Source organism: Cibotium barometz, chromosome 56 (genome assembly GCF_041138505.1).
Source record: "Cibotium barometz isolate CiBa-2024 chromosome 56, ASM4113850v1, whole genome shotgun sequence".
Taxonomy (NCBI): domain Eukaryota; kingdom Viridiplantae; phylum Streptophyta; class Polypodiopsida; order Cyatheales; family Cibotiaceae; genus Cibotium; species Cibotium barometz.
In genome coordinates, this window is record NC_141101.1 from 8,784,131 (window position 1) to 8,811,573 (window position 27,443).

The 27,443-nt window shown below is 41.8% G+C and overlaps 1 protein-coding gene across 1 annotated transcript; it reads right to left on the bottom strand.

Moving 5' to 3' along the window:
- Positions 1 to 14,250: 14,250 nt before the first annotated feature.
- On the bottom strand, positions 14,251 to 26,892 carry IAR1 (ZIP metal ion transporter family). Its single transcript, XM_086791034.1, has 11 exons — positions 26,335 to 26,892; positions 17,357 to 17,440; positions 17,165 to 17,214; positions 16,984 to 17,035; positions 16,728 to 16,883; positions 16,238 to 16,635; positions 15,963 to 16,118; positions 15,701 to 15,808; positions 15,333 to 15,434; positions 14,853 to 14,897; positions 14,251 to 14,709 (listed from the first exon to the last, which is right to left on the bottom strand). The coding sequence occupies exons 1-11, from the start codon at positions 26,744 to 26,746 to the stop codon at positions 14,557 to 14,559; spliced, it is 1,716 nt and encodes a 571-aa protein (XP_086647160.1). The 5' UTR covers positions 26,747 to 26,892; the 3' UTR covers positions 14,251 to 14,556.
- Positions 26,893 to 27,443: the final 551 nt, after the last annotated feature.

Genomic DNA, 27,443 nt, shown 5'->3' on the forward strand with positions numbered 1-27,443 from the left:
ATTAAGTTTGACTCAACTCAAGCAAGAGAATGCAAAATTGGCGAAAGTCACAGTGGCTTTGAAAGAATACAAGTGGATAGTTTATTGTGAGGGAAGAATTCTCATTGAACAAAAATAAAAACCAAATCCTGATGATTGTTTGGTGATTGTACTTGATTGTTGTTCACTGATTTAAGAACACTTGAACCTTGACATGAGAGAAGAAATGAGGAATGCAAGGGTTTATGTCGGTTTGCACCCTTAGTAGTTTATAGTAGAACAGCCCCCTCTTATGGAGAAGTTAGGATCCTCAACCTTGTCTCCCTTGGTGTTGCCATAAGGGAGCATAGCACTTGTGTAGAGAACAAAGAGTAGGAGAGCCATGGAAAGCTCAATCTCAAACTCTATACATATGTGACTATGAGAATGGGAGAGAGATGGAGAAGAGAAAGTGATCAAGCAACATCACTCAACACACTTAGCACACAATTCAAACAAGCAAGCATGCATCAAAAGAGAAAGCACCAACACGAGCACAAAAGCTAGACTCAATTGTGATAACAGGATAATGTGTGTTCTTAGTCAAAATGATTATCATCCGACTTTACACAATCCCAAAATTTGTTATATGAAGCACATTGCACAATATAAAACAATATGGAAAAAAAGGGTGTAGCTGCGAGTCCGAAGTAATGTTGGCCATTGTGGTCAGCAGTTTTGTTCTCGAAATCAGTGTGGAGGCACGAGGGAGGTCAATGGTAAAAGTTATTGTAATGCCACTAGAGATCGTAGATGTTATGGCAGGGGAAGGAGTGGTAGGAGGTCCACAAGGTTGAACATATCTTCAAAGGTGATGAGTTGCAAGCCTTGGAGCCATTGTACCCACATGGAGTAGTGGAATATCTACCTGAGAGGGGGGCTTTGTTGATGTGTCGAAAGCAAGGCCTTGGGGATCACAGTGCTAATTGGGAAACTTGACCAACAGAGTAATAATGAGTGATGACTGTTTGTTTCGAGCAGCAGCACATCGGGTCGTACTACTAGATAAATTTGCACATGTTGCATAATATCCAAGCTTCATCTAGGAGCTTTGACAGTTTCAAAGGGAAGACCCATGGAAAGTTTAAATGTAGCTTTGGGTTCCTTGAACTCCCTTTCAAAGGGATCCCATGACCACATGTGTTCAACGAGGAAGTAAGTGGGGCTAATTAGTATGTAGCAAGAAGCTTCTTCCAATGGGTTGGCCTTCTCTTAACAAACAAAGGCCGCCTCCAGACACGGGGGTTTCTTCCAGCAATTCATAGGTGATGGGCTTGGCATTGGAATCAGGAAGCCCCAAACCCATTAAGGACTTTACCCAGAGTGGTGGAGTGTGGTGAGGGTTTGGGTGGAGAGGAAGGTGAAGGTGGTGTCGATGAGGCAGGAGACGGTGTGATTGGCAAAGGTGGAAGGGTGGGAATAGAAGGGTGGCCATGCCGATCGTTATATGTCTAGAAAGGGGGCTCCATAAGTGATCCAACAATAGGGGGTGGATGTGGAGGCAATTGAGGTTGATGGTGGGTTGCTGGAGGAGAGGGGATGGCCTTATGAAGTTGCCTGTAAGGTGGTTTTTACACTTGGGAATGTGGATTCTCTTTTGAGGATTCTACTATGAGGAATATTCTCCTTGGGGAGAGCTTGGGGTGCAGGAGGTGCCGCCCAACTCTGGACTAGTGGGGGTCTGCTTATCATCATCGTCATCGTCGTCGTCGCCATCATCATCGTCATCGTCATCATCCTCCTCTTGCTTTATAGTGATACAGTGATGGTGGGCTTCTTGGATCCATAAAAGACATGTGCCTCCTTGTACTTCTCACTCTTGACTTCCTGAGGGTAGACCACATGGTCCATGCCAAAGAGATATTGGTGGCAATCTTGCATCAAGTGGAGCGACTTCCATGCTTGCTAGTAGAGGAGAAGGATGCCAATGAGGGTGTTAGTCATGCTAGCTTCCGTGATAAGGTGGGCATATGTGTCACCAATGCCGTGCCAAACTAAGCCCTCTCAGCTAGTCAAGAGGGCATGTGGCAATGGAGAGGTCTAGGAAGGAGCAGAGATCCTCCAGTAATGTGAGCTCAATGGGCTCTCCCTCATCTACCAGCCTATGGAAGTAGTACGGCACTAGGCCTCCAAGGTGAGGGAGTGAGAACATGGTTTGAGAGCTCGAGGATGGTGGTTGGTTTAGTGAAGGAAATAGTCCCTTTAAAAAAAGCATGGCAAGGGAGGCCAGAGTGGGGTGGGATACCTTGATGAGGATGTTAGAGGAGCTCACCTCGTTCTCGATGAAGATGTTGTGTTGGAGGAGGTTGAGCTAAGGGAGCAATGGTAAAATCCAATAGATAATGTAGATGCTCAAAATGAGTGCATTATTTCTAGCATACATAATAACGTGGACAACCTCTTGCACTAAAAAATTAAAATTTTCAAAGGTTAGGAGTTTAAGATCAATAAAAAATTGATTGCACAAGAATCAAACATGAATTATATATGATCATATGAGATTTAGGAGGTAATTATTAAATTTCACCTTTGATGTGAGCATAAGACAATTTAAAAAAAGAAAAGCAATATAGTGAAGTCTAGGAATGCTTCATTTAACATTTTGAGAATGATTAGAAACAAGTAATACCTTGGCCAAAAATATAGTATCATATCAATCTCATTAACCTAGGCAATGGAAGTGTTAAACAAATAGAAAATCAAATAATAGCATTATGACTAGTTGAGAAAATGAAGTGATGGTTTGGGTAATACTTCAAACAGTTATCTATTATAATCCATATCCTGGTAATGGATGATGCATAGATGGAAGAAAGGGCAAAAGATTGTGTGGATAAAATGACACAATTAAAAATCCATGGATGATGCATCTATAATAATCCATATCTTGGTAATGGATGATGCATAGGCGGAAGAAAGGGCAAAAGATTGTGTAGATAAAACCGCACAATTAAAAATCCATGAATGATGCATCTATTATAATCCATATCCTGGTAATGTATGATGCATAGATGGAAGAAAGGGCAAAAGATTGTGTGGATAAAACCACACAATTAAAAATCCATGGATGGTGCAAGGTGAATCAAGGAAGTGCAACACTTTGTCTAGTGCAATTGTCAACTTACAAGAGGCATAAACATGTTGAGAGGATGTAAGTGGAGCAAGAATAACTTATTTTAAGTTAAGGAATAAACTAATTGGATTTCATGTCCTTCGACAACACCCCCATTTTTAGGTGTAAGTAGAAGCCTTAAAGCCCTTATGACTTTTTGAGCATGCCTACCTATACACTGTCATTGTGTTCCCACTACACAAACTTGGTATGCCAAAACAACTCACCATACAAGATGGTAGGAGTTTATTGATTTTATTTGGGGTTTTACATCATTTTACAATGTAACTTGTTATAGCAGCACTAGTTTCTTCCCTCTATAGTTTAAAGGTTTTATGGACATACTCACATTGTGAGGCTAGGCAAGGCAGTGGTGAATGGCCTAATAGGTCATTGCTCAAGGAAAAAAATTTCACATAGGTTGATTCTCAGGCAAAAGAAACGACACTCGATTGTCCATGTCCCAAATCTATTTCGGGGATTCGAATGGAGTTGCTTTGTCCAAACTGTTGCCATATATATATAGGCAGTGATGTGTGTGAACACACTTAGGACCGCCGGGGCACTTTTTCCCTCTTTAGGAGGTTTTTTCCCCCGGCTTGTATATACGCCCATCCTTCTAGGGCTAACTTATCTTTTGTACATTGATGAGAAAGTTTTCTGCAACAATTAAGGGTTGTCTCTCCAACAAGAACCCACTCCCACGCCATGATGGTAGTTGCTTGAGCTCAACAAAGTGCTGTCGGCATGCTATATCCACTTTACCTAGAGTGGTGGAGTGTGGTGAGGGTTTGGGTGGAGAGGAAGGTGAAGGTGGTGTCGATGAGGCAGGGGTGTGACTATAGACGGTGTGATTGGCAAAGGTGGAAGAGTGGGAATAGAAGGGTGGCCATGCCGATCGTTATATGTCTAGAAAGGGGGCTCCATAAGTGATCCAACAATAGGGGGTGGATGTGGAGGCAATTGAGGTTGATGGTGGGTTGCTCGAGGAGAGGGGATGGCCTTATGAAGTTGCCTGTAAGGTGGTTTTTACACTTGGGAATGTGGATTCTCTTTTGAGGATTCTACTATGAGGAATATTCTCCTTGGGGAGAGCTTGGGGTGCAGGAGGTGCCGCCCACCAGTGGGGGTCTCCTTATCATCATTGTCATCGTCGTCGTCGCTCGCCATCATCATCGTCATCATCCTCCTCTTGCTTTATAGTGATACAGTGATGGTGGGCTTCTTGGATCCATAAAAGACATGCGCCTCCTTGTACTTCTCACTCTTGACTTCCTGAGGGTAGACCACATGGTCCATGCCAAAGAGATATTGGTGGCAATATTGCATCAAGTGGAGCGACTTCCATGCTTGCTAGTAGAGGAGAAGGATGCCAATGAGGGTGTTAGTCATGCTAGCTTCCGTGATAAGGTGGGCATATGTGTCACCAATGCCATGCCAAACTAGGCCCTCTCAGCTAGTCAAGAGGGCATGTGGCAATGGAGGGGTCTAGGAAGGAGCAGAGATCCTCCAGTAATGTGAGCTCAATGGGCTCTCCCTCATCTACCAGCCTATCGAAGTAGTATGGCACTAGGCCTCCAAGGTGAGGGAGTGAGAACATGGTTTGAGAGCTCGAGGATGGTGGTTGGTTTAGTGAAGGAAATAGTCCCTTTAAAAAAAGCATGGCAAGGGAGGCCAGAGTCCTTGATGAGGATTAGAGGAGCTCACCTCGTTCTCAATGAAGATGTGTTGGAGGAGGTTGAGCTAAGGGAGCAATGGTGAAATCCAATAGGTTGGAGGGTGGTTGTGGAGACATGGAGAGGCTTAAAGGGTTGGTGGCAAACATGAAGACGTCCACCTTATGCTCCATGGATGGCATGACTTTCTCCTCCTCTTGGTGGGCTTTGGTTATAGAAAGCTACCATTCTAACATAGTAATGGTGTTGTCTTGCTAGTGAGGGTACATGTAAAGAAAGATCTTGGAACTCTCCTGAGAGAGCTAGTTGTGGGGGGCATCCATGGTGGCAAGGAGCCATTGTTTGGTGGGCAGTGTCTCGGGCTTGGGTGAGGCTATGCCACCTTGTCTTGCTACTACCACTTGTGCTCCCTCCAGCTCATTGTAGAGCACCTCCTTCTTGTTTGGTGGGCGGTGTCCTCACCCGTGGGGGCATGCTGTCAGGGCACGCCATGAAGGAACTCTCCAAGAAATTTACCTAAGGCTCTTCTCCTAGGAGTCAATGCAAGGCTTCTTTAATATGGGAGAGTCATCACACGAAGTGCCTTCACCCGATTATGATGATTAATAGCGTAGATTTCAATATCGAAGGGCATGCTATGTTGTGATTTTCGTGGCCAAATTCAACATTCAAGCCATGTTTTTACAATCCATGAGTCTCAGAGGCAAAGTTTTATGGAGATGATATAAATTTTGGTAATATGATTGAAGAGTATTGTATTCTTACTTTGAGTTATTGAATGTTTTAGAGAGGCATTTAGGCAAAGTTTTATGGAGATGATATAAATTTTGGTAATATGATTGAAGAGTATTATATTCTTCCTTTGAGTTATTGAATGTTTTAGAGAGGCATTTATTTGAGATTGTGACTTTTTATGTTTTAGGATAAATTTTGGTAATATGATTATAGAGTATTATATTCTTATAGAATGTTTTAGAGAGGCATTTATTTGAGATTGTGACTTTTTATGTTTTAAGATAAATGATGATATAGATGAGGTGCACTCAAGAAAACCTGGCCTTCATCGTGGGGCCACATATTTCACAATTTTCACAAGAATATATCAAGATGATAAGACAAAGAGACCCGACACAATATGAATCACTACGATGTCCATATGGGAAGCCCATATGGATTATCTTGATATCCGCTTGACCTTGATGACCCCTTTGATCATGGGATTCGTGATTTATAGGCCGATTGATTTGATGACCATGATACATATGATAGGGATAACATCAAGGTCCAACCAAAAACATAAAAGACTCAAAAGAGAGATGAGAAATTATAGATGGAAGGTATAAGATGTAAGATTATCAAAACTTTGCAGCAAGCTTACTTATTCTAAACTTGTAAGCTCTACACAGATGGAGTTATAACTCTGTATCAGTCCTTTTTTAGTATGTATTATTATTTCTTTAATAACACTTTAATTTTTAATATGCTCCAAAAAATATTATGATGTGTTTAACACTTGGATCGTAAATTTTTATCATCAAAACTTTCACCAAAAGGATAACATATTACCATAGTTAAGAAATAAGGCAAAAACCATGTTGTCCAATCTAGGCATGGACTACAGTAATATACATATGCTTGCGTATGATTGTATTTTATATAAAGAGGAATATGAAAATTGTACACATTGTCCGAAATGTAATGACCAAAGTATGGAGGTAATCTTACATGTTCTTGTTTATTGTGAAGCATTCCAACAAATTAAAAGAGAATGGCCAACCTTTAAAGATGAACTCAAAATTTGACGATTGGATTAGCACTTGATGGAATAAACCCATTTTTCATGAAATCATCCAAATGGTCAACATGGCCTATTGTACTGGTCAACTATATCATTCCTCCCTCTATGTTAATAAAGAAGGAACCCTTAATCTTAAGGTTGTTGATTCCAAGTATGAAGCATTATCATTATTCTTTCGAAATTTGTATTATATAAAAAAAATTGTTAATTATCATTTTTTAACATCATACTTAGGAAAGTTCCAAATAAAAAACATAAATGTATACTTGGCTCCCCTAATTGAGGAGCTACAAGGACTTTGGATGGGTTTTGATATGTTCGATAGATTACGAGGGAGGTCAAAACTTTATTTTGCATGGTATATTCAATTAGACAGTTCATGATTATCCTGGTTTTGTACTGTTTAGGTATAGCATTGAAAGCTTTCCCTCTTTGAGTATATTTTCTTCTCTTATATTTTTCCTTCATAACTTAATGAATTTTAAATAACAGGTTTATCAGCAAAAGGGACAAAGAGCATGTCCCTCGTGTGGAAAGAGAACTTGGATTCCAAATGGAATAATAGCTTTTAAAAAAATGTTTACCCTCGATATAGAAGGTTTCTATCTATGGATCATCCATTTAGAATAGTTGAAAAACATAAGTTTGGTAACATAGATGAGTTACGAACACTGCCTCCTATAAGGACTCCACAAGATTGGGATACAGCGTGGACAATGAAACTCAAAGATCATGAAGCCTGAAAAGTGAAAGAAGTTAAAAATTGTACACTTATTGAATCCTATGCATATGTTTAAAAACATTGGAAAGTCCTTGTGGGGACATTTGATCGGAATTAAGGATACGGCTACATGTAGGGCTGATCTTGAAGAATCTAATACCAAATAATTTATGGCCTAAATACAACAATGAGGGTATTCGTATCACTTATGAAAGGGCACCATGGATCCTTATGAAAGAAAGAAGAATACGAGTTAGTTTTACAATGGATTATGCAAGTGCAAACTCCAACTGGATATGGAGCTTCCTTCAGAAATATTTCCAAAATAGAAACAATGATCTATCGAGTCTAAAGACTTATGATTGGCACAACTTTATTTACACACTACAGCTTTTAATACATATTATTCTTAATATTTGGATATAACTCTATGATATATATATATATACACCTTCATAAGGTCAAAAAAATCTAAACTTATTACAAATTGAGAGATTTGAGAAAGAAATAATAGTAAAGAATGACAAAGACAAAAACAAAGCATTTGAAAGATCAAAAATAAATAAACTAACAAACCTAGCTTTTAAGGAGAGGAAATCAAAAGATAATATCAAATGAAGAATTTTAATTAAGACATTAACAAAAACAAAAAAAAACATTAATATCTACTTGTTCACTTGGTAGCATGTGCTTGTTTTTGACGCCTGCCATACGTGATATTATTTATCGACTAGCAAGCTTTGCTCATCAGTAAGGCTACCCAGTTCCACTTTATTATTATTTATTTATAATCTATATGTTTAAGAAAGAATTCTAAAGAGGTATGATTTATTATGCTTGGTTTGTTGTTTCAAAAGAGATTAAATGGGTATTCTCAAAACTTTATTACAATTTGCACACAGGCCTAGCATTACAATGGACATAGAAAAGGCCTATCAGATGTATAAGGTTTAGGCCACATAAAATGCTCATGCATACATGTATATCTCTTATGCATACATATAAATAACTTAGGTATAGAGCATAGGCTTGTACACTTATCATACATATAAAGCTCTTATGTATACGTATAAAGCTCTAATGCGTACATGTAAACCTCATAGCTATTATGCATTTGTATAATAGCTTTATGTGTACTATTCCTCTAAGATCTTTATGCATACTTATAAAGCTCTTAGACATATGGCTTAAGCCACATTGGCACAGGTATAGGGCACATACCATAGGTGGCATAGGCATAGGCTCTGCATAACCATAAGACTTAATGCATAAAGCTCTTATGCGTACGCATAAATCTCTTAGACATAAAGCTTTATGCATATGCTATGAATTAAAATGAAATACTAAGGAACATGAGGGTACCATTTGAACATTAAAAGCATGAGAGAGAGAGAGAGAGAGAGAGATAAAGCTTACCTCTTGGGTATATTAAGAAACGATCTTTCCACACCCTATATGTCACCTACATTCATTGAAAAAACATTAAAAAGTTGGTGTAAAAAAGAAATACCATAAGGCTTATGCATGTGGCAGAAGCTTACGTACATACGCTTTATGAGTATACATAAAGTTTTATGCATGCATAAGCCATAAGCCACATAATCTTTAAACCACCACATATTCCACTACATAATAAAGCTTACCTCTTGGGTATAGTAAGAGAAGATCTTTCCACACCCTATGTGTCACCTATATTCATTAAAAAAAACATTAAAAAAAATTTGGTATAAAAAAGAAATACCATATGGCTTATGCATGTGGTAGAAGCTTATGTACATATGCATAAGCTTTATGAGTATACATAAAGTTTTATGCATGCATAAGCCATAAGACACATAAGCTTTACAACCACCATATATTCCACTACATAATAATAAAGCAAGAAAGGGGTAGCATGAGCAAAGATAGAGAGCTTGCCTTTTGAGATTCAAGGAGATAAGATCACCCAAAGAGAGATGAAACTAGAGTGAAGAGCACCTTTAACAACCAAGAACCTCTACTACCCCAACAGATCAAATATTAATTATTATGATTTAACAATACTTAATGAAATATTAGGTGTCCTTATTATAAGCCTTAATTAATTTGTGATTCATGATGCATCGTACGGCTTATACCTTATAAGCCTTGTGCATAAGCCCTATGTATAGGGCCTCATAATCCCTATCCATAAGGCTTATGTTGCATAAGCCTAAGGAGCATATACTTCATGCGTATAAGCTCTATGCATAGGCTCTCTGTAAGCTCTATGAATAGGCTGCATAGGGTCATAGAGGTCACCACCACAATGAGATAGATGGAGGACCTACAAAATAGACAACAGATAATACACATAATATATAAGATCCTATTCTTACATAAGTACATAATGCATAAGATCTTATGTGATTCTTACGATATTTTATGATGCATAATATCTTATGCTTTAATGGCATAAGAATAAACATTGTAATGATTATTCATAAGCTCTTATTAATAGGTTGCATAGGGCCATAAGGGTCACCACCGGATGAGGTAGATGGATGGCCTCTAAAATAGACAAGGGACAAAACACAAAATAAGTAAGACCTTCTGCTTATATAAGCACACAAGATCTCATGTGATTCTTAAGATCCTATGAGATATATAAGCTCTTATACTTCAATGACATAAGAATAAGCATTGCAATGATTATGTATAAGTATTATGTGATGCTTATGTTTATGCTTAAGGATTGCAATGCTTATTCTTATACATGAGCATTGTAATGCTTATGCATAACCATGGGCATTCCAATGATTAAGCAAAGTGATAAGACTAACATTGTCTAGTGGACGTCTATCACATTGATTTGGGACTGCACACAAAATCCTTGCCAAGGTTGTGAGCATTCACAACACACAAAATGGATTCTTTCAAGAAGAACCATTTTTTATAACATCTTCTCCTTTTGGGAGTTGGTAGAGTGTTTTTAAGGCAAGTAATCAACCCTTGGTCATCTTGCTACTTGATTTTGACAAACCCATGATAGAGTGGATTGAGAATTCTTGGAAGGTACTCTCACATACATGGGATTTTCTTGAGATTGGATCAAAGGTGTATCTTGCCTTTATTGGGAAGCTCTCACAACATCGTGCTTACTTGTGGATGCCAAGGTGAGCACCTCAAAATATCTCACTCCATGAGGTAGGGTTGCCCCTTAGCTTCCCATTTATATCTCACTGTTAACTTTGAGCATTTTCCTTCGCTCATATGCCAAAGCATCGAGATTGAGATTGCCATCACACACCAAGGAGAATCTTATGGAATCTAATTTTGTTAACAATATACAATGATTCTTCATGAGGCATCCTACTGTGTGCTTATTTTGCACTACATTGGAAGAGTCTTTTCTAGAAACAGAGGGGCTTTTATAAATTGGCATAAGTTTGTCCGATTTTGGGACAATGACTCCAAGAGGATTGATTGTTGGGGCACAAATGTTGGATTCACATGGATTATGGGAGGAAATGTTACCACATTTCTGGGATTCTGAGAGGACATGCTACCACATTTCTTTAATTGTGAGAGGACACACTACCACATTTCTTGGATTGTGAGAGGACACATTACTAGATATCTTGGATGCTAAGGATAGACTTTACACTTTCCCAACAATTTATCGATGTGCTTAGTATTCAATTGCCCACCAACACTTTACCCATGTGCTTAGTATTCACTTGCCCATTAGTTTACCCATGTGCTTAGTATTCACTTCTTGTTGGTGCTATGATAATGGATGCTTTGCAAAGGGTGATCTGTAACTTCTTATGGTCATTGCTTGATGGCACATTAATACTAGGGCCAAAGTTTTTTGTGAAACCATTATCCTTCCCAAACACGAACACCATTAATCTAGAGGTCTAGTGCAAAGCTCTGCTTTTGCAAGCTAGTGGTTAGAGCATTCCTTCTTGTGTATTGAACCCTGGATGGATTTTTTCATGTATCATATTCTTAGATGTTTCCCTGAGAGCGGTGGTTAAGAGAGGCAAACAACATGTTTCCCTGAGAGCGGTGGTTAAGAGAGGCAAACAACATGTTTTTATTTTCTCTGAGGCATATTACCACCCCCCGTTCTCCCCACTAGTTTCTTCAATCATCCAGTCTTGGCTTAGTATAAGAATATTTTTACGTTGCAAGCCCCTAAGCTCAGTAGAGATGAGGCTAAAAGGAGAGGCAGCCTATGTGGAATGGCCTTATCAGAGATGATCTTAAGAGCAAGATATATACACTAGCCAAGCTGGGAGAGAGACACATAGCAATAGTACTTGCCTAGAAGAACTTTAAGAGTCTTCCAGATCATCAAAGAGAGACATCTACCTAGCATCTCAAAGAAAGTCACTTATAAATTGCAAAAATTGTAGCTATACCGAACCAATGGATCCATTGCTACATTCTTAAATGAGTGTCACCACTTGTGCTTGGGGTTTTTTTTTTGGGGCATGCATACCCCTTCATGTGATGGGATTCTCGAAACCAAAGGAGGAAGATTCTATTCCATTCATTTTGGATGGCAAATGGATGTTGAGAAATAGGTGTTGAGCAACAAAAGTATTTATTTGAGAGGGGGAGTGTGCACCTAGTAATAAATAAGAGGGAAATTGTATGGTTGATTAGTCAAAGGTTATCTTGGGAGTTGGTAGTATGTAAAAAAGTATGGGCAAAAGACAAAGGTGATCCTTAGCAAAAGGAATTAGGTATAGAGGTTTAGACACTAGAGTATAACATGATGTTAAAAATCTCTCAAAGGCTACTAAATGATTGTAGGGCAATATCCTCTAATCTCCTACCATGAAGGATGCATCATATAAGAAAATCTCTTGCTTTGCAAACATAGATGCTCTCTTCTACATGTATTAGCTCACTTTTAATCTTCAAGGTCTCTTCACAAATTCCACTCACTCCCACTTTAGACAGTTTGTCTACAAGGCAACTAATTACACAAACACTCCAAATCTCCTCTATGGTATTCCAATGAGTATCACTTAAAATCTATGGAAACAAGAAGGAAATCAATTACACAAGACCAAACAAATGTTTCCACTCGTTCATCCTTCTCTAACTTCAATGTCAATGAGATGTACACATGGTGCACCCTTTGCACTTATTTTCCGTCAGTCGCTCGAAAGTGAAAGAAATTACCTTCCTAATGATGGCTAGGTAATATATAACATCTGGCCACCCTGTCAGACCCCTTAAATAAAGATCCTATAGTAACCCCTGAACAGTATAGGAACATTTGTCTTGAGTGTTGCTAAAGAATATGGATCCAAAGATAGCCTAAGCCGCGATAAGCACTCCAAGAGAGGGAGAGAGAGAGAGAGAGAGAGAGACAAGAGATGGGTTTGTAGGCAAAGGTGAGTAGAGAGCTATGAGACACATCCAGAGATGGGAAAGAGAGCTCTAAAGAGGTGTGCAGAGGTGGGAGATCTATGAGTGCTTTGAACATGTAGGAGATTGCACACACGAGACAAAGTTGAGGGTTCAGCAGAGCTTTGAGAGGTGTGTAAAGGTGAGAGAGAGCGAGCTATGAGGATTGTGCGAAGTTGTACGTGGGAGAGATTTACACAGGTGGGAAGAGAGCTCTCAGAACTATGCAAAGGTGGGGAAGAGAGCTCTAATGCTGTGCAGAGATGTAAGATAGAGCTGCAATGTTTGTGCAAAGAAAGGTGACAGGAAGAGAGCAGGACATAAGAGTATGGGAAGTCTTGCGTGAAGTGCCTTGAGGGACAGACTTGTTGGGAGAGTTGAGGTAGATGAATGAGTGAGCGAGCTAGATCACCCTAAAAATGCTTGGCTGGATCAAAGAAGCTAGCAACTAGCTAATACCTAAGCCCAAATCTAAGTTTATCTAAATCCGAATGCATGATATCACCCAAATGTACAAGATACCCTTTTTTAATTAGTTCTAAAGGCCATCATTGAATAGCTACCAATGTATAGGAGTGCTCAATATTCATCTATAAGGAATGTAAAGGCCATCATTGATTAGCTACCAATGTATAGCAGTGCTCAATATTCATCTACAAGGAATGTATGCATACAAGAAATAGTATATATATTCACAAAAACCACGTATACCCTATTTTTTATAAGCCACTACATTCAAGTGACACGAGGGCAAATGACAAAAGAATGCATCAAATCCTTGATCATACTTTCTAGCGGGAAAACAAAACCAACGTTTCAATCCAAAGAGCATTCCCTCAGTACGTCCCATTAATCACTCAGTAGCCCTTTGCAGATCTCAACCTCCTCCTAATGCATCGCAAAAAATAGACAAAAAAGGACCCCACAGACTCATTTCTTTATCAATAAAAACCCCTCCAAAATTTCTACAAGTTGCTTAAAACAAAGCCAACTGCAGGTCTTTCTCTCTTTTCAACCCTCCACATTTCAGATAAAATTTTGCAATTGTAATGTAGACAGATCATTGGCCACTTAGCACAAACAAAGCATTAACTTAATTCCAAGCCCTTTAGACATTCACCTAAAAAATTTAGCATCCAATTAGATAGCCTTCCAAGAGTCCTTAATCCATGTACCTTAAGCCTTCCATGGGGCAAATTTGCTAAACTGAAACACAAGACAAAGTGTGTGAAGAGTCCACCTCTTCTGACACATCTTGCTTACAAGGAGAACTCCCTCAAAGTTGCTAGACTGAAACACAAGGCAAAGTGTGTGAAGAGTCCACCTCTTCTGACACATTTTGCTTACAAGGAGAATTGATTCCTATGTTTCTACAAGAGACTTCCTGATAATGGGTCGGCTTAAAAGCGCACACACTTTACCTGAGTGGTCGTATATTCTCTCAAACAAAAAAGCTAGTAAGAGAATATACGACCACTCAGGTAAACAATAAAAACACACTGGAGTACAAGCTTCTCCAAAATACTGTAATCTATCAGTATGCTATTATACCACTACTAGCAAGACAAACTAGTACAAAAGCTGGCCATAGAAATGCTTAAGGCAATGGAACCAACACACTGGTAATCAGAGGAAAAGAGCTGGTGCGATCGCATCATGCCTCCTTGGTCAGAAAAATGTTTTAAGAGCAAAGTCGTTAGTGGGGCATTGTATAAATTGAAAAAGACCTTGCCAGCACCACAAAAATCAGAGACCGTATTAAAGGCCCCCTCAATGACAAAAATATAGGCCACATTCCATTGACTACTTCCCCAGATTCAAAGCAAGAACAAGGTAAAGTCTGCTACTCTACCAAAGATATTATAAGTGCAACACCCATACCCGAACCTAAAGCAACCAACTGAATAAGTGTGGTCTTCACAGAGGTTCCATACTGATGCATTTCAGGCAGGACTCCAGCAACGGCAATGTATATGAAGCCACCAGCAGTAAAACCCTGAAAAACAAGGGTATCCGAATTAGAATGATCTCAAAGACTCTCATTAAAAGATGCAAAAAGCAAGTTTAAGCTCAATAAACACAATGATTTGTTACAGTAAACAAAACCCAATTTGGTTTTTATGCACACTAATCCCTTACCTCTATCAAAGATGAATGTTCCGGACTTCCACCCAGCAACAAAGCCTGGCAGGTGAAAGATATTAACTAGGTTGTATAAACATAAACATTCATGAAGCAGATTTCAATTCCTTAAACATCAGCTAACAAACAAACTGGGATGTGTTAAGGGGATTTACAGACATGACCCAACCCATTAAAAGGTGAGATCTCAACTGCCTGCCATTGATCGTATGCAGGGAACCTCCCCCACTTGTCCGATGGGCAGGGATATGTCTGTAAAGACCCTAACTAGTTCGTCTTTCATGAAGAGTATAAGTACACAGAACTAGCCAATGGGGTGATAGCGCAAGTGGTGAAGGTGTTTGCCTAGGACCAAGAGGTCCTGGGTTCAAAACCCCACAAGGTGCGGGCAGTGAAAAAACAGTAACTACGGAGGATCTTGGGTCTACAGCTAGTCACGGCAAAAAAACAGTACACAGAATTAAGGGAGTGACATACCAGAGCTGTTCCTGCTAATGCCACCAAAGCTGACAAGAAATTGAAAGCTAATGCCTTCAATACACTGAAGCCTGACTGCACTAAGATGCCAAAATCTCCAACCTGTTTCATGTGGGTCAGTTTCAAACACTTTAGGACATCTTTTCTCGAGTCTAAGAAGTGACTGCCTTCACCATGCCATCAATTTTGTTTTGACCATTTTCTGCTAATTGCCCACTTGAGGTTAGCCTCAGGTTGGGCTTATAGCTCTCATGCATGTGTTCTTAGTGTTCTGCACTGGGAGAGGTCTCCAAAAGCAATTAGTTCATGCTAAATTCAACTACTAATAAATGTTTTGTAAAAAGCACTGGACCATTACTCATTATTACCTCTTGTGGAATCTCATGTGCAAGCAAAAAGAGAGTGCGTGACCAGCCACCTACAGTCCCATGGTTCAAAAACGCGGATCCAAGAGCCATGCCATCAGTGAAATTATGCTGCAAACATTACCAGGCCATTCCTTTCAATCACTAAATTCAATTTGGTTCAATCTAATAAATAGAAATTTAGAGGCAATGAATGGCTTCCAGAGGCAAATTTTATTGATTTGATTCAATTTCAGGAGAGCACAGTCGGGAAGGGGTATCATACCACTCCATCTGAGAAAAGATTCAAATACCCTAAGATCAATTTAGGAGCTGCAATCTGCTCTACTGATACCAAAGCTGACTTTTTCTCAGAATCATCCTTCTCCGACAGCAATGGGGTTGTTTCCTTGATGTTATCTTCTTGGGTCCCTACCTTCTTCTGAAAGTGTTACAACTAGTTAGGATGCAAACCCACCAGAAACAGAAGTTTTAAGCATCTTGAAACCCTCCAATCAAGCCAACGAGATGACAAGTAAATTAGTGAGGGTTTTTACTCACTTTGCGACGACGAGGCTCATGTGTGTTGGCTCTTTCCTGTTCAAGGGAGCCACTTGTACTCTTCTCAAGAGAGTCTCCACCCCTGGCAGTGTCCTTGGGAAGAATTTCCTGTATATCCCCTCCCGTTTCCTCACCATCCCTTTCCTGTTCAAGGGAGCCACTTGTACTCTTCTCAAGAGAGTCTCCACCCCTGGCAGTGTCCTTGGGAAGAATTTCTTGTATATCCCCTCCCGTTTCCTCACCATCTTCTTCTAGATGCTTCTTATCGTGATCATGACCATGATGATGATGATGGTGGTGGTGGTGGTGGTGGTGAGCCCAAGGTAATGTCCCATTTGAAGATGATTTCTCGACTTGCCTCACAATTTTCTCCACAATGAAGAACAGGATGATCCCAGCTGCAGACAAAATCGATCTCAATGTGCATCCCGGCATTTTTTTCAACTTACAGGTCTAATATGTTGCTTTTAACGCATTCAACTTGAATTACCAAGAACTGCTAGACCCACTGATAAGTCCTGAATGGAGTGGGCATGGCCATGGCCTCCAGCTTCAGTATGTCCTTGCCCATCAATATGATGATGGCTGTGACCATCTGCATGCCCATGCTCTGCACCATGAGAATGAGAATGCCCACTAGAGCTACCTACAAAGAAAAGACAAGTTACTAGTAGGTCGTAGAAGCAGTGTGCCAAGTAATTGCACAAAAAACCTTTACAGGAATTAAAAAACTTCAACTGAGTTACCTAAAGCGTGTGGTAGCTGGTGTAAGAAGGCATCACCCAACATTGCTCCAGCCTGCATGTATATAGAAGGTAGAAGGTAGAGTTAAAACAAGCAAAATCTTGCATCCCAATGAGCCGGCAGACTAACATAAAAAGAACCATACATCTTCAAGACATCCCTCCGTCCAGAGGATAGACTTACACCAAAAGCAGCCAAAAAGTCCACAACAATTCGTGAAGGCTTCCCTTGGGCTGCCATATAAACAGCAAAGTAGAAAAATTCATCCTGAGTGCAAGTTTAGAAATACATTGATGGCACGACTTGCTGGCATAAGACACAAAGGTGGTATTTGTGAAGATAGTGCAACAAATATGTCATGCTCAAACAACTTACCAACAATTAAAGGGAGGAGTATGAGACAAATAAGGGAGGCCATGCTCACAAGGAGAGAGCATCCTAAAGCCCGCAGCCACAAGCCTGCCACAAACATTTAATGAGATCATAAAATCAAAGAGTCCATATAGGAGGAACATAAAAAATCATATAGGAGGAGGCTTGTTCATTGGATGCAAATCTATCTTACTAAAATACTTAGCACCTTTGAGTCGATCAAACAACTCATTTATCCTAGGAATAGGAAATTTATTTTTTATTGTGATTGCATTCAATCCACGATGATCTATGCACAAGCGCACAGATCCATCTTTTTTCTTCACCAATAATATTGGTGAAGCCCATGGATACTTGGCCTGATAAAGTGTTGTTTTAAATATTCAGCCAATTTCTTTTCAACTTCTTATCTTTCAGTTAAACTTACTCTATAAGGTGGCTTACTAATTGACTTTGAATACTTTAAAACTTCTATGGGATGGTCGGTATAACATGTTACATCATTAGTACCCTTTTTTAGGAATATTTGTCGTATGCCGTGGCTCCATTGTGAACCCCAATCTGGGACATGTTAAGCATGAGCTACGTAGGTCAATCTCTCAGCCTTAGGTGTTAGGGTGAGCTCCTTAACCCACTTGGAGAACAAAGCATATAAGCCAAATGAGGCTAGGCATGTTAAATCAGTCCATTAGTTGCATTACATAAAGCATGTAAAATGGGCCAGCCCATAGGACAGCCAAGGCATGTCTCATGCCTTGGGTAGGGTGCCAAACATCATGAGCAAGGCCTAAATCCCAGTCAGCCGGCATAAGCATCATCTAAAATTATTCTAAATAGCAATCGGTCAGCATAAACGTCATCTAACAGCAGTCGGCCAGCAGTAAATGAAGTGCATCACACATGTGAAGCATGCGTAGCATTTATGCCTATTTTCACAAGTCTTGGGCTGTAAAACAGGCCGACAGCAGCATAAGATAGCTGACCAACAGCATATAGTTCCTACATAAGCAGCCCATAGATCCCTTAAATAAATCATCTCATTTCATAGAAGTTCATCAAGCAAAAAGTGAATATGTGTGCCTAAAGCCTCTTGATTTTTCTAGAGCATACAATCAGCCTTCAAGCACCCCGTGCTTCATCCCCAAGGCAGCATAGAAAATCCTCTCATCTTTAGCTAGCATATGTGCTTATCCTCAGCAGTTCTGGACTTGCATAAGTGGCTTCATAGAGTCTTCTACAATGCTATTAGGTCAGTGTATGGTTCAGCCTGTGTTCGGTCTTCCTCGTCCTTGTGTGTGCCAGTCCACAGTCATCATTCACATCATTGTACAAAGTTCTCCAAAGTAATACAAGTAAATACTCCTGTTTGTGCCGCAGGGGGGAGGGGGGAGGGGGGCGCGCTTTGGTAATGTGATATGCAGCGGAAGTCTTTGTATTGGTTGATCCTGTCACACAATATGCTCACACCGTCTTCTGTATCCTGAGTTTCGTGAGTTTAGCAATCCATTTCATTTACTTCAAACTTTAAAGAGATGAGAGAGAGAGATATGAACACTGTACACCAGATTGGGTCCCGAATTACCCACTGAAGGGCCCCCTATCCCGATAACGAGATAGTATTTGCTTTATTACTTTAGAGAGAATGACTTTGGACTGTAGATAAGCCAAACGCAAGATCTCGGAGGATCGGAGAGCGGCTGATCTGTACACTGCTGTAGAAACACCTCAATGACTTGATCTTGAGCCTATGCACTCCTCCCAAGGGCATGAGGAAGGGCTGCACACCTGAGGCTCAAAGAAGAAGAAGGTGGACTGTTCTACACACTGTTAGAATGCTGAAAACACATATGAATGCTGTGTTACCTTCACCAGATGACTGCTGAATGTGTTGATGATGCACAGAATGCTGGACACTGATGCAAACAACTGTTTCAGGGCTGGAAACTGCTGTAGACTGTTGCTTCAGGGCTGGAATCTGCTGTGGACAGAAACGCAGGTGTCTGGAGTGCTGATGGACTGAAACGCAGGTGTCTTGGGGCTGCTGGACAGAAGCTGCAGGGAACTGAGGCTGCTGGACAGAAAAACGCAGAGGTCTTCTGCTGTACGGCTGTGCAAAAACGCAGATATGAAGGCTGATTGCTGGCGTTAAACTATGCTGATCTGTGGGCTGAACTGTGGGCATGAACTGATGCTGAATTCAGGGCTGAAAGAGGCTGAAGACAGGCACCTAGGGCTGGGCTGAAGCTATGGATCTCAAGGGGCTGGAGAAGAAAGCTTATGGGCACTAGGGCTGGATTAGTCTTAGGCTGAAAGCAAGAGAGAGGAGAGCTCTTAGCACAATGAAGACTGAATGAGCAAAAGAGGCTCTAGGCAAGCCTATTAATACTAACTGGAGGTTGGTCATTTAATAAAGTTAATATTTATAAATGCCCAATAATGCAAATAATGATAAATAAATACTAATAAATATGGAAAAAATACCAGATAAATCCCAGTAAATTCCCTAAGGCTTTGGGGATGTTCTAAATGATGCACAGGCATATGTATGCATATTATGCAAGATGCAGAGTGCTTTCTGATGCAAACCCTAAGGCTTCTAGGGACTCTACATGCATGAATGATTCTCTCCAAGTGGGTTAAGGGACTTGACTGACTGACTGACCCACTAAGGCTGAGGAATGACCTACGTATCTCGTGCCTGACTTATCCTGGACTGAGGATGTACAATGGGGTCACGGCGTACGACAAATATCATCCTACTGGGTTCTAAAACTGTACAAATGTTGCACTTCTGATGATGAGCCATCTTGTCACCATGCACTGAGTGCAGAGTGCATGTGACATTCCCTCCTGATTAGCTTGGCGGCAAGTTCATGGCTTCCAAGTAGTCCGCCAATAACTGGGGGTACTCCTGGAAGAACTCCTCGTCGAGCCATACGGCTTCGTGGGTGCCTCGATCTCGGAACTTCGTATAGAACTGACGAATCCGTCGACCGGAACCATGCTTCCATCGATGAAGAAGGATCTGCTCAGGCTCAATAACTTCTGCCTCATCTACCACGTCTGGCTGCTGTTCATCTGAAACATCAAACACTTCTGGACCAACATATGGTTTTAGCCAAGAAACATGGAAAACATCATGCATTGTCCAACTGGCAGGCAACTTTAACTTCATTGAGACATCACTTATCTTCTTAACTATTGGAAAAGGGCCAAAACTACGGAATGAAAGCTTGGGACAACGTTTGCCCACTTGTTTCAATCTCTGCTTCATGATACGCAAATAGACCCAATCCCCTTCCTTGAAGTGGACATCTCGTCTAGATTTATTTGCCTGTCTGCTATATGCTTCCTGAGCTTTGGTCAAGCGGTCTTTGACTGACTCAATAATCTCGGAAAATGCTTCCCTGGTTTTATTAGCCTCTAAAGATGGAGACACCATTCTCGTCAAAAGAGAAGAAAAACGGCGACCAAAGGCTGCTTCATATGGAGTCCGTCCGACACTGGATGAATGCGTGTCGTTCAAGATAGCTTGGACCAACGGAAGATAGTGCTCCCATTTGGACTGCTAGTCATGACAGTATGACTTGAGGACATCAAAGGCCAACTGATTATAAATTTCTGTCTGGCCATCTGTCTGGGGATGGAATGCACTAGACAACTGCAACTTAGTTCCAAAGTTTTCAAATAATGCCCTCCAGAAATGCGAGGTAAACTTGGAATCTCTTTCTGATGTTATGGTGCTAGGCAAACCACAAATTGGATACCAATGCTTGAGAAACAGACGGGCTACGTCCTCGGCTGTGGCCGTATGCTTGCATGGGATGAGCATGCAGAACTTACTAAAGTGATCCACAATGGTAAAACACTGAGTGTTACGGGATCCAGTGGATGCTGGTAGAGGCCCTACAAAGTCCATAGATATGTCGATGAAAGATCCGTCGGGGATAGGCAAAGGTTGAAGTAAACCTGCCTTCTTTGTATGGGGAACCTTGACTTTTTGACAAATCTTACAGGCTTGTACATGTGCATAGACATCACGCCTCATCTTTGGCCAATAAAAGGACCGTTCTAATTTCTCGAGGGTACTGTTGATACCCCTATGTCCTCCAACTAAGGAGTCATGGGCATCGTGGAGAAGAGCGGAACGCTTTTCCCGAGTAACACAGAGACGGTTCTTGTAGAACAACCAACCGTTCTGTACTGAATAGTGGCCAGGCTCAGAAGTGAGGGCCAAACTATACTGAGTACCAAACTCAGGGGAGTCGACATATTGGTCTTTCATACTATCCAAGTCCTTCCCCGTGATTTCGAGAATGGAAGCTTCTTGGACTGCCTGGATGCTGGACTTTCGACTGAGAGCATCTGCTACTGGGTTATGCTTACCAGGGATGTATTCAATCATACCTCCAAACTATTGGAAGATTTGACTCCACCTGGCCTGTCGATCACTCCACTGGGCACTTGGCATAGTCTGAAGCCACTTAAGTGCTTGGTGGTCTGTTTTCACTGTGAAAGCCTGTCCATAAAGAAAAGGCTTCCAATGTTTGAGCGCTGTGATCACACCCAAAAGCTCTTTGTCATATACCGAATAATTCTTTTCGGCGACATCCAACTTTCTGCTGTAATATGCCACGGGTCTATTGTCCTGCTGGAGGACTGCACCTATGGCTACATTGCTGGCATCGGTGATGACCTCGAAAGGTTCGTCCCATGATGCTAACTTTAATACAAGTGCTTCTGAGGCAGCTTTCTGGAGTGCACGAAATGCATCAAGTGCCTTACCTGTAACTGAGACTTTCTGCTTGCCAGTCTTCACCCCCTTGAGCAAGTCGGTAAGAGGTGCTGCAAGGTTGGAAAACTGATGGACATGTGTGCTATAGGCCTGACAAAGACCTACGAATGAACGGATTTCTTGGGTTGTCTTAGGAATATCCCAATCTAAGATCTCTTGAACCTTTGAGGGGTCCAGTCTAATCCCATCGGAACCGATGATGTAGCCCAAATACTGAACTTCCTTAACACCAAAGATAGACTTTTTGGCATTTATGTAGAGCTGATTATCTCGCAAAAGTTGCAAGACTTTCTCCACATCTTTCTCATGCTGCTCCGCAGTGGCTGAGAAGACTATTATGTCATCAAGGAATATGAAAACACACTTCCCAATGTGGACTGCGAAAATCCTAGACATCATCTTATTGAACGTTGCGGGTGCATTTGTAAGCCCAAAAGGCATGACTACGAACTCGTAGTGACCACGCTCTGTCTTGAAAGCTGTTTTTGGAATGTCAGCTTCAAAAATGCGGACCTGATGGTAACCACTCTTGAGATCGATCTTAGTGAAAAACTTAGCACCGTCTAAACGCTCCAAAATGCACTCTATCCTGGGCATAGGAAACTTGTTCTTGATAGTGAGTTTGTTTAATGCCCTGTAGTCTACACAAAGGCGTGCAGACTTGTCCTTCTTTTGGACAAATAGGATAGGTGCAGCAAATGGGGAGGAAGAAGGCCGAATGAATCCGGCTCAGAGAAGCTCAGATAACTGCTTTTCCAACTCGCTCTCTAAAGTCTTGGAAAGACGATAGGGAAACCTGCTAGGAGGGTCTGATCCAGGGACCAAATCAATGTGATGGTCCTCAAGGCGAGAGGGTGGGAGACTGGGTGGGAGATCGTCCCTAAGCATAATGTCCTGGTGTCTGGATAGGAGGTCTGCTAACTGAGGGACTGACGATGTAAGGGATGCTACTAATGAGGGAGGGACTGTTTGAGCACGAACATAAAGGAGTGCTCCTTCTGCTCCGCGGATAGCTCGTCTGGCCTGGAGATGTGAAATCAATGGGATGCCAAGAATGCTTCTATCCCCACGAATCATGACAGGCTCACGAAAACCTTTACAAATAGTAAAAGTGTCCTGCCCCCAATCGGGAATAGGCTCATACTGACGGAACCACTGAATTCCTAAGATCATGTCACACCCTAACAGAGGGGAGACGATGAAATCTCGTTGAAATGAGGCCTTTTGAACTTCAAAGGCAAACTGCTGTGCCTTCTGGGAAATGTGGGTGCGAAGACCAGGTGTAAACCCGTCCAGATCCAAATGATATGGGACTAAAGTGCAGTTCAATTTATTAGCCAACTGGGGAGAGATGGCGTCTTCAGAACTACCCATATCGAAAAGGACTACAAACTGTCGGCCTTGGGCAGAGCCATAAGCTCGGATAAGGCTCTTCTGAGCAGCATCGCTCTCACCCTCCTGCTTAGCATCAAATACCACGGATGGCATAGGATGCATGGAAGGTAAAAGTTGAACTACATTTGAGGTAGTAGGCGGGGCTGGAGGAGCTGGGGAGGCTGTGGCAACTGTGGCAGAAGGAGCTTTGGCAGCTTGTGCCGCTTGCCATTTGTGGCAATCCTTCTTACCATGCCCTATAATATGACAGAAAAAACATCTATTTTCTGACTGATACTTCTTTTGCTCCTCTGGAGGAAGATAACCTCCAGTAATGCCTGCTTTAGCCTTTTCATCAGGGGTTTTCTTAGGTTCTTTATCCTTCTTACCCCCTGAACTGGAGCTATTACTGCTGTCCTTCTTAGCATCTTTAAAAGATGCGTTACCTTTCCCTGACTGTGCAGCTGATTGCTGCTGCTGGGGTTTGGTACTGGACTGAGATGTCTGCTTGGGCTTGCCCCCGTTGAGCTTCATTTCTTCGTTCTGAGCGAGAGTCAGAGCCCGGTCATATGTACTTGGTTCAAAGTTACGAACTGTGAACCGAATGTTGGAGTCCAATCCACGAATGAATTGCTCCATCTTGGCCTGCTCAGATAACCCTAACTGCTGTGCTAAAGTAATAACCTTACCGGAAAACTGAAGCACTGGGGAACCGTTCTGTCTGAGTCCATAGAACTCGTCTTTCAGACCGGTCATGTACTGGGGCGGGAGAAATCTGGTCTTCAGGTCATGGACAACGATGTCCCAGTCAAAGGCTGTGACACCTGTGGCCTGGTCAGTATGAATACTAGACCAATGCTGCCACCAAGCGACTGCCTCACCAGTGAGATGGGGAGCCGCTAAGTGGACTTTGTCTTGTGGGTCTGTGATCCTAGCTAATGGAAAATGAGCATTAAATTGATGAACAAATTGATTAACCGAGAATGATCACACTTACCATCATACTTGCTGAAATTCGGTTGACTGCGAATGATGGTGGTTGCTGCTGCGGGATGCTGGCTGGTGACACCTATGACTGGGGAGACTGAGGAGAGTTGCTGATACCTGAAGTGTATGGCCTCCTTTTCCCGTTGGTGTTCGAGTAACATACGTTCTCGATCAAGCTCACGTTGGTGTTCCCGAGCGGCGAGTTCAACCTGACGCCGGTCTTCGTCGATCCTGCGTTGGGCTTCCTCATAGTCCCGTCTTTCTTCTTTTTCTCTTCTCCTTCGGGCCTCGTCCTCTCTCCTTTGTTGTTCCATCTGAAAGAAGAGGGAGATGTAGTCGGGTGCTGCTAGAGGTGTAGAAGGACGTGCTGCTGCTGCCTCCAAGAGTTGGAGACGCTCCATGAGTAGCTGGTTCTGAGCTCTTAGAAGAGCTATGGTGTCTGCTGTAGGCAGAAGAGCAAGGTCTCCTTCGGGGGAGACGTCTTCCGGCTGATGAGTACTCTCTCGTGTAGACATGATGCTGAAGTCAGTGGTCGTGCCAGAACGCAATCTAACCATCCGAGGATGCCCCCACGCTAGGATACGGTGTGTGTGGACTATCTGAATCTGATACCAATGTGATATGCAGCGGAAGTCTTTGTATTGGTTGATCCTGTCACACAATATGCTCACACCGTCTTCTGTATCCTGAGTTTCGTGAGTTTAGCAATCCATTTCATTTACTTCAAACTTTAAAGAGATGAGAGAGAGAGATATGAACACTGTACACCAGATTGGGTCCCGAATTACCCACTGAAGGGCCCCCTATTCCGATAACGAGATAGTATTTGCTTTATTACTTTAGAGAGAATGACTTTGGACTGTAGATAAGCCAAACGCAAGATCTCGGAGGATCGGAGAGCGGCTGATCTGTACACTGCTGTAGAAACACCTCAATGACTTGATCTTGAGCCTATGCACTCCTCCCAAGGGCATGAGGAAGGGCTGCACACCTGAGGCTCAAAGAAGAAGAAGGTGGACTGTTCTACACACTGTTAGAATGTTGAAAACACATATGAATGCTGTGTTACCTTCACCAGATGACTGCTGAATGTGTTGATGATGCACAGAATGCTGGACACTGATGCAAACAACTGTTTCAGGGGTGGAAACTGCTGTAGACTGTTGCTTCAGGGCTGGGGAATGGATCTGGTTGATTGACCTTGCTGGTCCTCATCACGGATGAGTCCATGGCTCTTTTATATGGATCTGTTGGTTGATCTTGCTGAACTTTTACGCATGAAGCATCAAATTGCAATGGACTGCTTTGCACATGATAGGAAGTGATTCTCTTGTTTGATATAAAAGCTACTCATTGACAGGCATGTAACGTAACCCATGAGCTGCTACACACCTCTCAGATGGTGCAAATCAGGTGTTTTTCAGGTATTCTGTCCCAGAAAGCTCATGGGGCAGCTTCTGCCAGGGACATGCTGCCCATGAACAAAATCTCTCTCACATGTGGATGCAAGGTTTGGGCTGGGCCTAGCTACACAATGGGCACTTGAGTTAGGGCTCAGCTAACTCTCATTCTAGCCACAATGGTAAGTGATAAGGAAGGCATATTTGCATCACATTCTCAAATGGACCTTCACTCAAGCTTTCAACGGTCCAAATAAATTTGGCACCCCCTTTTTTTCCAAAGCACAATAGATATCCCCCCCCCACTTTTTTCCCCCAAGAAAAGAAATTGCTTCATTTTTGCAGCTTAATTACAATTAGCCTTTCTTAGAGATTTCCTCAAAAACTGATTTAGTAAAGCAATTGGTAGAATTTGGAGGGCATACCTAGGGAAGGCGGTACATGTTCATGCTGATGCTTTTCCTCCCAATGAGAATGAGACTTAAAGCCATAGAGCCGGAGCTCCTCTTCCTCTGCCAATTCCTCCGCAAGCTTATGTGAGTGAGAGTGCCCAACGTCAGCAGGAGAATGCTTATGATGGTGATCATGATCATGATCATGATGGCTAAAAGCATGGTCAAAATCATGATCATGGTGGCTATGACTATGGCCATGACCATGCCCATGGTCATGGTCATGATCATGATCATGGACAGGAGTCACTATGTGGCTGATGTGATGGTCATCGCTATGGTGATCATGGTGCTGGCATGATGCCGATGATGATGCTGACGAGAGGGTGGAAACGGGGATCAGCGTAAGAAGTAAAATGGCCAATTCAATTTTAATCCGAGTCATGGTGCTGTGGCAAGATCTGTGCTGTTCAGACGACGACCCACAAGGCAAATCCAATTTCCGTGCTCAACCCACCTTCGCGAGGAAGAGAGATCCACAACCCTAAACCTCCATCGCCACGTGACCGCAGCTAGATCATGTAAAAATTAGAGTCATTCTTCTATAGCTATTCTTCATTTTTAACTATTCCCATGCTTTACACGTGGAAGGTTTGGGAGAGACGTGGCAGGTTCCGCAGAGCTTTGGGAGAGTTTTCAATATTTTTATAAAGGTGTGGCTCTTGCCATAGTGAACGTATCTAAATACTTCTTTATCTGTAAGTTGAGCTAGTGAGTTTGGGCAACAGCCTTTATGTTACAAGTGATGAATCTAAGCATCTCATTGAGTGATTATGGTTACCGCCTGAGTAAGCACCTCATTGAGTGATTATACTTATCAAGAAATCGCATCGATGTTGAACCATCCAAGAAAAACACAATCTTAATGGTGTCTCATTAAGTTCACTTTTGTTTGGAACTACTTGTCGCCAATCTGCTCCCAACGGCTCAACAAGGGCATGATTTCAACGGGGGGCAAGCTGTGCACACAGCAAACAAAAGGCTGTGGCTTGGTATCTCAAATGGCTCTTCCCCCTCTTCGTCATGATGAGTACCGTGGCAATATCCAGCATTGGTCTTCTTTCTTTGCATCAATTAGTGGA